This window comes from Anneissia japonica, unplaced genomic scaffold, assembly GCF_011630105.1.
Source record: "Anneissia japonica isolate Jap-2015-1 unplaced genomic scaffold, ASM1163010v1 scaffold287600_len331809_cov165, whole genome shotgun sequence".
NCBI classification, from domain to species: Eukaryota; Metazoa; Echinodermata; class Crinoidea; order Comatulida; family Comatulidae; genus Anneissia; species Anneissia japonica.
Window position 1 is genome coordinate 269,587 of NW_022703713.1, and position 11,620 is coordinate 281,206.

An 11,620-nucleotide genomic window follows, 5' to 3' on the forward strand; every position below is an offset into this window, starting at 1 on the left:
TTGTTCTTTGTCATCTACTTGTCTTTAGTGCTCAGAGCTTTATCCGTTGGTTTTTCAACGTAGTTTTGTCCGTCGATCGTTTATCAGTTTTCCTGTTTGTACAGCAGTGTTGCTGTTGTCTGAAAGAACTACAATAGGGCCACACATTACACATCGTGAATGTTACAATAAAGTTTTGCTGGGATAGTAACTCGAAAATATTTCTACTGAATGGAATATCAAAATAGTAGTCCACATATAATCATTCTTTGCCAATAGATCTATAAGACTACTAAAGTGCAGTACTGGTTATGGACGGTCTACTTTTTATATTTAGATTAAGTAATTTATCTTTAAATTAAACATTAGAAAATATTTTCCTCGGCAATAACAGACAGCTAAATAAAACCGTTTACATAATATTCTATTGCATATATAGAACCTTATAATTGTTCAAAAAATATTGTGTTCTTTTTAAATAGGCCTAAGCAATTAATTTTTTTCTGATTTCACCATACTGTATATCTTTATAAAGTAGAAAGCTATTATACGTTTGTGTTTCACAATTTCAAGGTATGTTTTACCCGCAAAACATATTTTCGATATTTTAAAATATTCTTGATAGCGCCATCTCTTAACGGAGAATGCGTGCTGTTATATGTTTTAGTTATTTATTGACCAAAATATCGATTATATACCATTAAAATATTACTGGTGATAGTACATATTTTAATTGGGCACTTTAGTAGATGCGTATTCGACTTAACTAGTGTTTTTATTTGCACATTTCAGAACTGAGTATTGTTTCTCGATGTAATAATAGCCCTAATAATTATAGTTCAAAGAGAAAAAGGCAACTAAAATAAGGAATCATTGTTGCATTAACTATTATATCAGCAATGCTTTCTAAAAATTACGACCGGATACGTTTTTGTATGTAACAGTAAACCACTCAGCAGGTAGATAAAGCCAATGACGAACATTGTTACTTTGTAGGACAAGAAAAGAACTATAGGCAACATCTCGTAAAATTCTATGACCAATTATCAAAAGTTACTGAAATAACATTACTTGGTACATCCCATATAATTATATAAAAGATTTTACTTTCTGTAATCTAATACATTTTTTATGAAGTGATATAAAATTCTAAATAAAATATCTGCATCCAGTGCAGAAAGGTGATACGATCATTTGCTAAACAAATCTTGCTGCTCTAGCAACCCTGTTTAGTGACGCAAAAATGTTTCGAACGCAAACAACTTTCATTCCTATGACTTTTTTCCAATATTATAGTCGTAAATAGTTAGTCTTCTTCAGAAATCACTTATCAACTCTTCTGTAGCACAGTTGATGTATCTATTGTATTATTATAAATCATCAAGTAATCCCATTGTTTAGTTTAACTTCTCTTGCACATTGACTATTTAGAGCTCTTCTCTCTTCAAATAGACATTTTCGAAGTGTAATAAAACTTAACAACTGACCAATCAGAATTAGGAATACGCATTTGTGTCCTGCAAACGAACATGTTGTCATGTTTGCATGCAGATTTAAGTTTCCTGAGACCTTATCAACATAGAAGAAAGGTCCATTAACGCAATTAAACATTCCAATTATTAAACCGAGATGGCAAGATTTTGTTGCCGTTGACGTCGGAGTTGAGCCTCCTTTGCCTGTCGGAGTAATCTTCTATGGGATGCTCCCTCTGAGACCCAGTCTGGAGCAATGACAAAGTGACCTCTTGCCCGACCCCCAGTCACAAAGAAATGACTGTTTTCGTTATGATAAGCCTCTGGAGTCATGATTCTAGGTTGATGACGTGGAGGCTGTGTTGCCTTTAGATCAACTTTTGTAGAATACTGTAGTCTCTCTGTCGGTGGTGCACGTCTAAGAAATATAACAAAATACAAAATAAATGATAATTCGTTTTCTGTTACAAAGTGTTGAGCCACCTACTGCCGGTAAAATTGTTGTGTGATTACCATTATTGGACAAAGAAATTGTGTACCCATCTTATTGATTACAGTATTTGGAATTGTCGATTCTCTATATACAAGGGTTAGAACACTTTCAATTTTTCAGGTTGTGAAAAGAAGTACTGTGTATTTTGAACCCAAAACGGTTCAACTGAACGAGGTCTAGGGACACGGGATGCAATTTCCATTTCAGTTGTCTGCTATTGCCAAATATCATCATCCCTATCATCCATTCGAGATACTTACCCTTCAATCTGTTTTTCGATTTTCTTCATCCATGTCTTCAACGACTTTGTATCAACACCTGTAGTGTCCAATGGTGGTGATTTCAGGTTTGGTGAGGACGGTGCCCGATGCAACGATGTATCTTTCGGCAGTGTAACTCGTCTAGTGTTACTGGCACTGTTCGATCTTGGTCGTATGTTATTGTTAACCTTAGCAGCCATGTCTGGACCTTTGCCGCCATGAAGGGTATGTAATAAGTTATATGCGACTTCTTTTTCTGTGACAATATATTAAAAATACAACAATTAGGCCATTTATCAAACCATTGTCTGGTTGTGTATGTTTAACGTGTCAGTCACTAAAAGCATCATAACTTGGTTCGATAGTCCATCACAAGTAGGTCATACTCTAAAATACGAGTTCATTTGTATCATTTCTCAGTAGGCCTGCTGTTCTCTGAAGCTTTTGATTCTTTCCTACATTTTTCCATCTATTGCTCCAATTTTCAATACCGTACTGCACTTGAGCTGATTCATCTAAAGTTTTTTTTTTGTTTTTGTTTGTTTGTTTGTTTGTTTAATTATCAACATTCTAGACAAACAGCTTGCAAGTGCGTTCATTTAGCAACAGGTTAATCAACTTCAAACGCAATGGCATTATATTTCTAGACAGTCCTATTTTGAAGATTAGGTGCCACTTTTACACAATACTAGACCAACTTTTTTCTGGGGTACTTTTTGGCATAGAATTTGAGTTTGGTTGTCGATCTGGTCGGGGAGTTTTTTCGAGATATAAATTGTCAAAATCCAATTCGACACAATTAAGGAACGGGTCAGAAATGTATTTAAGTCTACCAACATAAGTTTTAACGTAATTTTAGGCCATAAATTTCAAAAAAAAAAATGACAGTCAGTAGATTTGTTGCTTAAAGGATGGATTAAAGATAGGACTTAAGACATACAGGGTTAAAGGCTTATCTACAAAAGTAACATTTCTAGCATATTGTTTGGCGTAGAATCCGAATCTGGTCTGGTCTGGTTGATTGCATGGGAGGGGATTTTTGAGATATGTAGGGTCAAAGGTCGGCATAATGATAGGGGTTGCAAATGAGGGGGTTCCAAATACAATGTTTTACTTACCATAGTCAGTGGCCCCAGTCATCCAGGTTTTAATGCGCGGATGCTCGATCATGTTATTAGCAATGAAAGCCCCAGCTGTCTTCGGTCTCTGTTGAAGAAAATATAACAGTGTTTACTTAGCCGGTAGTACGCAAAATTTGTCTCCAAAGCACTTTTGTGATGATTACTGAGGACGCAATCCAACCCATAACATTAAACATAGGCCTATAGAAATTAGGTTTTGGCAGTAAAATATACATAATAATAATAATAATAATAATAATAATAATAATAATAATAATAATAATAATAATATAATAATAATAATAATAATGCATTTATAATGCGCCATCTATCTAGGTAAACCTATTCCGAGGCGCCTATTCTGAAGATAATAACCAAATTATGCTGATTTTCAATGACTTTAAATAACAAACATCAATGCTGTTCTATGGCGTTCGGACGATACGATACGTGAACTGAAATATTAAATACAATATCTATTATTGCTTACATTTTAAATTTAGGAAATTGGTTACTTATAATATTAATAAAGTTCAACTTGATATAGCGCAAAATGCTGGGCGCCTTTAAGCGCTTAACAGTCAACAAAAAATTGAGAAGATTATAGATTGAAGATCGAAAATTTATTAGTTACCATTTGAAAATTAGTAAAAAAAAATAATGTTGAAAATGAATACACAAAATATTTGTATTATTTCCGAATTCGCATACCGTAAAACCAATTGAAGCCCAATAGACTTGATCACGAAAAGAAGCCCATCTCGAATAATTAACAACTGACTGAAAAAGGTGGCTATGCCCCCTTTTCCCTAAGTTTTGAAATATTCAAAAATCTGTATCTCATTAACTGCTTCCGAGTTTTTCGTCAATGCTTTTGTGTCTTAGGAAAATCAGTTGTATAAAATATTTTAAAAAAAAATTCCTTCGGAGCCTGGCTTTAACTATTACGGTTTACTTGACCTCTCAAAAAATGCGCCTATTTCACAAAAATTAATCAACAAGGATACATGGATAAAATATAGGCCTATATGAAATACAAAAAAAAGCCAAGCCAAGCAGTGTGCACAATATGGCGTGTGACTGACAATATCAACAAACGAGGTAAAGAAAGACAATGGCCAACTAATGAATGATTGAAATTCAAATCAAGACGGACACACAAATAAGTTAACGCAACGTTCAACGCACTGTGTTGACGCAATGTGTAGGTTGCTCCTAAAACTTACCGCGGGTGGTGATTCACACCGTGAACTATAATAATTTTCTCCGTAAACGCTGTCGTCATCATCGTGGTAATGCACTCGATAAATCTGGGGGCTTTCCTGAGATTTGTGCAAAATAAAACCAGACTACTGCAAATTATTATTTTTTTAAGCTGCATGCATTGGGCTGCTAGAAGAAAATGTTTCAGGCTGTTAATCCACATTTTAGAATAGGACTAGGCCCTATATTATTGCCAGAGGTTTATGGAAAATCAGATTGGTGCATGCTGAAACGTTTTCAGCAAAATTGGTAAGCCACCATATAGGGCCCCCACTGCAGTCACCAAGGGTTACTGCCTCACTTACACTGTTTTTAGTCAACATGATGAATAAAAAGTATAGCCGCGTCAGTCTGTACAGTATAGAACAATATAAAGTAAATAACAGCAGCACTTTTGAGACTAACAATATATGATTCATTCTCCAGCTTTCATCCACACAGTGGACTTCATCAATCTCCTGATGAAGTCCACTGTGTGGACGAAAGCTAGAGAATAAATCATATATTGTTAGTCTCAAAAGTGCTGCTGTTATTTACTTTATACTGTTCTATACTGTTTTTAGTGTCTCTCGAAATCAATTATATGTAACAGATTCGATAGGCCTATAATGTTTAGTACAGTACTACTAGCACCAGAGTGATGGCTCCAAAAATTTTGCCAAGATCCTAGTCAGGGTCCCAGAATGAAATCCCTGACGGGGTTAATGGAGAGATTTATACTTTTATTTAGACCACAATATTATTATGGATTGGCAATCACAATAATTTATATTTGAATTGGAAAATTAATATTTTAGTCCGACGACCTCGTCCTGGTGACGGTATGGCTCATGCTTCAACGGAAAATTCCGCATGACCACATGTCTTCGCTGGCGCCAAAACTTGTTAACCCATCCTACCGAATGCACACATTTCGATTACCATACTACGTGTATTGCGAAGGAAACATTCACAGGGAGGGAAAGCCTGAAAGGAAGTGTAAATGTGGGGGGGGGGGCGTGGGTGAATAAAAGAAATGCAATATGATTTTCAAGCATAAACCTTATTAAAAGGTCGCAGTGTCACAGCAATAACTAAAATTTTGCAAAAAAAAGAAATAAATAAATCATACAGATTATTATTAAAAAACTTACCCTCGGTGGTGGACATGACTTCGACCTTGAGTGACGTAACATCGCTGATGATACTCGTGGTTGTCGGCGGTCGGTGTCGGCAGCCATTGCCTTATCGCGATGTCCAGGAGGTGGTGTTGGGGGCGTATGGACACGTTTTACGCGCGAAGCTTCAGCTGGCTTGTGCACCCATTTGATTGGTTTATCTCGAATGCCAGCTTCAGGGGGTGTTTCTGTCCTCCAGTTGACCCAGTGCTCCCGATAATATGTGGGTGTGATTGGTCGCTTGACAACACGTGTGCGTATTGCAGGTGACCCAGGTCCAGGAGAACAGGTCTTGAATCTGGTAGCACTTTTGTTAGGTACAGGCTCGGTGTAATATGCGGACTCTCCTAGACTTGTTCCTAATTAAAAAAAAAAAAATTAATAAAAATAGATGTAAATTTAGCACTGCTTTAAATTAAAATCATGATCATATCATCATCATATTTTTAATAATAATAATATATTATTACTAATCTGTTATTACCATTTCAATCTTTCACCAGCAAAGCAAAAAAGTATAAATATATGATTTTACAAAAAATAAAAGGAAAAGCAAACGTGTAAGCTCTTATCACGTGCTTATCACATTGTCCTACTAACAAAATAAACGAAAAAAGACAATTTCAAACTTAAATGAAAATTCCTTAAAACATTTCAACATTATCCATTGAAATTTTTTTTTTAATGAGTAAATGTATAATGTGTCTTTTCCTCTTTATTTTTCTTCTTTTTTGTTAGTTTACTCTGGTTTCTTTCTCCTTGTTTTTATTAACCTGATGTATTAAATTTGGATTTACTTGATTTTGTTTTTCATTGGACGCACCATTACGTACAAATGCCACTGTTGTAAAAGAGTCGCTTTCAAATGAAGAATATATATACTTGCAATAAAGCATTCAAATTGTAAGATTCAAAGATTATTTACTTAAACAATTAGACCAAAATGTTAAAAAAAATTTAGTAAAATATTTGTATAGTATAGCCTATACGAATTGTTATGAACTAAAGTATTACTTTCTCTCTCCATTCGCTGCAAGTTGTCCCGAACCTCAGATTCTATCATGGTTTGAGTTGTTGGTCTCATTTCGGTCACTGTTTTCGATCGCACCATACCAGTACCTGTTAATAAGAAGTAAAATAATTTAAATAATTGCAGTCTACTATCTGATTTCAGTCACCAAGACTCAGTAGTTTGAGAGACATTGCCTAACCTAGAAACCCTGAACAAGAGAGAGAGAGAGAGAGAGAGAGAGCGAGAGAGAGATGGAAACATATTTGTTCTAGAAATAGCACAAACATCAGAGGAAGGTCAAGCGACTCACTGGCGGAACGGCGGTAAATAGTAAAGTACCATGGACGACGTATAAAATTGTATATCGTACCTCCAGCAGGTAGTCTCGACAGAGCTAAAAAAAAACCACTCAAAATTCTACAACCAATTAACTGTAGAAGCATTATTTTTGCTTTAAGAGACTCTAATTGTCAAGTAAAGAGATAGTTAGTAACAGCTCATTCTATGGTAAATATGTATGCAACAAAACGCATTGAACATCGTGAAGAGTTTAGAGCACAGTATAGGAACGAACATCTGACTGAGTTTAACTTTACAAGCCAAAATGCTCAGTATTTTGTTGGACGTAAACGTTGCAACCGGGATCACTTCTGCAACAGTCATGTTAGAACAAAAAACGAGCTAAACTTTTTTTCAGTAATACTGATAACCATATCTTGAAATTTAAAGCCTGGTAGCCTAGATAATGGAATCCTTTACCGTGTGGTGGTGCTGTTGGCATTGTGTGGAATGTTGCATGCGGTATCTTCGGTGCTACGTTTCTCTTTTCTTCCTTTAATTTTTCAAGGTAGTTGTTAACTGCTTCCTTAACCCTAGCCCTGTCCATTTGTTCGTTGACCGCCTGCTGTACTTGGTCTTCAAGGCGAGCCTTGGCATCCTCTTCTTTTAAGTGTTTAGGTTCCAAAAAATCCTGATAAATAAAAGGAAAAATCCATAAGGTTTATTTTTCTTAATGTGCATACACCTTTGGCAAAACAGACTTCTTCACATCCTGTGTTAAAGATAAGATGAGCAAATTGAATATAACAAAATAAAACAAATAATACCAGCCATATTATAAGAAGGCCTATCCTCTAGGGATTATTATCCTATGGTATGAGTTTACAGAATATCATCGCTATCCCCTTCTTAAATCGATTGATATACCTTAGCCTATCAAAGTCCTAGATCCAACAATGAATCCATGGCTCTCGTTCAACGTCGGAAATTCTCATCCCCTGCCACCCTGTCTGACAAGTGTCACCACAGGTGTATATATATATACTGTCTCTTATACACATCTACAATGGCCAACTAATGAATGATTGAAATTCAAATCAAGACGGACACACAAATAAGTTAACGCAACGTTCAACGCACTGTGTTGACGCAATGTGTAGGTTGCTCCTAAAACTTACCGCGGGTGGTGATTCACACCGTGAACTATAATAATTTTCTCCGTAAACGCTGTCGTCATCATCGTGGTAATGCACTCGATAAATCTGGGGGCTTTCCTGAGATTTGTGCAAAATAAAACCAGACTACTGCAAATTATTATTTTTTTAAGCTGCATGCATTGGGCTGCTAGAAGAAAATGTTTCAGGCTGTTAATCCACATTTTAGAATAGGACTAGGCCCTATATTATTGCCAGAGGTTTATGGAAAATCAGATTGGTGCATGCTGAAACGTTTTCAGCAAAATTGGTAAGCCACCATATAGGGCCCCCACTGCAGTCACCAAGGGTTACTGCCTCACTTACACTGTTTTTAGTCAACATGATGAATAAAAAGTATAGCCGCGTCAGTCTGTACAGTATAGAACAATATAAAGTAAATAACAGCAGCACTTTTGAGACTAACAATATATGATTCATTCTCCAGCTTTCATCCACACAGTGGACTTCATCAATCTCCTGATGAAGTCCACTGTGTGGACGAAAGCTAGAGAATAAATCATATATTGTTAGTCTCAAAAGTGCTGCTGTTATTTACTTTATACTGTTCTATACTGTACAGACTAACGCGGCTATACTTTTTATTTATCAGTAAGGTAAGCCAAAACCGCCTTCCAACAAACCAAAAGAACTCGTTAGAAAATCAACGACAATTTCTTTGTCTGCAGAAATTATAAAAGTTGTGCAGAATCCTTAATAAAGCTTAAAAAGGTCATTTTTGTAACAACAGCATGTTTTCAATTGGCACTGTTTTATCGACATGCTAATGTTCTGCTTCCAGTGTCCGAGGCACCTGCAAGTCACTAGACAGTGATCTAGTTCACTTTGTGGCAATCCTGTCCCGCCAATTGAGTGTTGTTTTTTCCTCTCCCTGTTAAGTATTTTCTCCATGCTTGGACGGGACCAAATAAATGAAATGAAGTATGAAAACTGCCTCATCTCCAAGACAAGCATGTTGTTGCAATATTGCTTCATCTCACAAAATGTCATAGGATTGTATCCATTTCGAACTTGATTCAAACAAAACGTCTAAATGTTATTGTTGGTTAGTCTTTGTTTTTTCTAGAATCAACAACATTCCAAAACATGGTTTTAACGTCTGAAGAATCTATTAATTGGATCTAAAAATATAGTAGTTGTTGTCAGATTTGGTTTTTTATCTCTCTTTAAGATGAGCTGAAAAGTTACATACAAAACAATAAAAAAAAAACATTATTGCTCAGAAACTGACTACTGTATTGAATTGTATTTAAACTGTTTATAGGACTGCGTCTTCTAACATTTTATGCACCAGTTTAGTATACATATATATACTATATATATACTATATATAATATATATACGTATATATAATACATATATATAATATATATAAATATATTATATACATATATTATATATGTATATACAGTATCTAATCATATCATGGTAGAATAAATATAAACACACATAGACCTTTATATATACATTGATGCTCATGTAAGCATATATGTATATACATTTATCAATGCGATAAGGATAAATTCATGTCAGAGTTTTGTGTAACCCAATGAATAACAATACATTTGATTCGGTCCTAATCGTCAATAGATTAGGCTTCACAATAGAGTCTGTTTGTTGTGTGACAAGCGAAAAAATGGCCTACTCTTTATGGTCGTAGTTACTCTACAAGCATACGTAGGCCTACTAGGTGAAAATGTTGAAAACCTGACTGAAAAACCAGAAACCAGAACGTGATAAACACCAAAAACATGATGGCAGAAAACCACCAGTCTGTCTATAAAGGAAAAAACAGACCTGTCTATATAGTAACATCTAAGAGCTGAGGATTTGGAGCGAGTATGATTATAATTGTTATTAACTATTAAACTGTAATTTCCAACCATTGAGAAAAACGGATGTGTTCCGCTCTCATTGTGTCTTTTACCGTTCCCATGGTTACATAAACAACATACATAATGCTTGTATTTATAGTTGTTAAATTCTATAACTGCTATTACAATAGGCCTAAGCAAGGTTTTGTGCAAATCCTTAGGCCAGGAATTCTTTGAACCAAAGACGATCAACAATCGGGTGTCCAATATGACCTAGGCCCATAAGTCAGTGGTAAAATCAACTTACGTTCCCTTCAGTATGTTCGTCGATATCTGACTGCCCCATATTGATATCGGTAGCCGTTTTCTTGTATATTAATAGTTACACAAAATATATAATCCCCAAGTAATGGATAAAACAGATAAGTTCACAGACGTACGCACAGACGTAACAAACACATTGATAAGCTGAGTGGCCATATTAAGTCGAGTTTAGCGTCCCGTTGCTAAGCCGTCGTCATGCGTCTGTTTGCTTATCCCTTAACGTCTAACCTCACTGGGCTTAGGCTATTAGCTTAAATTCGCACCAGAGTACATATAGGTATGATGGATCTTTGTTATAATATGGAGGATTGGTAATTATCTATTTAAAACATATTCAAGCCTTTTATTGTAATGAAGTTATACCGTTTATACCATCACGTTTCAAATGATATATGCCTAACACAATCCGCCATGCATATACATCGGAAGACCAAGTTATAATAACCATTGAAAATCTGTGTTGTAATAGGCCTATTGATGATGTTGATTAAATGCTAATGTTGAATGATCCTGCTTATTTACAATAATAATAGTAATAATAATAATAATAATTATTATTATTATTATTATTATTATTATTATTATTATTATTATTGTTATTATTGTATTATTATTATTTAATGATGATGACCATGGTTATAATGATGACTATAATGATGACGATGATGATGATAATAACGAATGTATTAATTATAGGCCTGTTACATTTCATTATTCTTTATTCAATACTTTAAAAATTACAAAAATTGCAGGTCATGTTCTGCGCAAATTGTTCACAAAATAACAATGACAAATAGGCTTACAGATTATATAAAATATACCTATTTTCAACTATGATAAAATTATAATTGGAAATATAATCCATCGATAAAACACTAGGAATTTGGAATACGTTATGTAAATACAGGGCCCAAGAACTAGGACAGTGTTAGTGGAGTATAATGACTCATTTTGATAGAACATTATGAATCCTGTTTTTTTTTTCTGCATAGAACGAATTAATATGCTAACGATTTGAATATGTACCGTTACGACGTTGCATAACATTGGACTACGACTTCATTGATTCATACAAAACGCAATCACGTAGGAGTGTCCGCATAGTATGGAAGAAAATTTGAGGTTGTAAATGTGGATATAATTTATAATAATTATTATTATAATGATTCTAATAGAAGTCTACAAAGCTGATGTTATAAATTGCACTGATAGTCCTATAATCAGTCCTAGGC

At 34.8% G+C, this 11,620-nt stretch overlaps 1 protein-coding gene across 5 annotated transcripts in view; it reads right to left on the reverse strand.

The window, feature by feature from the left end:
• Positions 1–6: 6 nt before the first annotated feature.
• LOC117104507 overlaps positions 7–11,620 on the reverse strand; it is a 19,335-nt gene continuing 7,721 nt past the window's right edge. For 2 of the 5 annotated variants that reach the window (XM_033245360.1, XM_033245358.1), the window contains exons 2-8: positions 7,517–7,727; positions 6,760–6,864; positions 5,722–6,104; positions 4,552–4,674; positions 3,323–3,410; positions 2,205–2,460; positions 7–1,869 (exon numbers count right to left, since the gene is read on the reverse strand). In XM_033245360.1, coding sequence (XP_033101251.1) covers positions 1,599–1,869; positions 2,205–2,460; positions 3,323–3,410; positions 4,552–4,674; positions 5,722–6,104; positions 6,760–6,864; positions 7,517–7,727 — 1,437 coding nt within the window. In that variant the 3' untranslated portion in view covers positions 7–1,598. Of the gene's footprint in view, positions 1,870–2,204; positions 2,461–3,322; positions 3,411–4,551; positions 4,675–5,721; positions 6,105–6,759; positions 6,865–7,516; positions 7,728–10,371; positions 10,603–11,620 lie in introns of those variants that run through there. The other 3 variants (XM_033245362.1, XM_033245359.1, XM_033245363.1) reach the window with 3 other exon arrangements.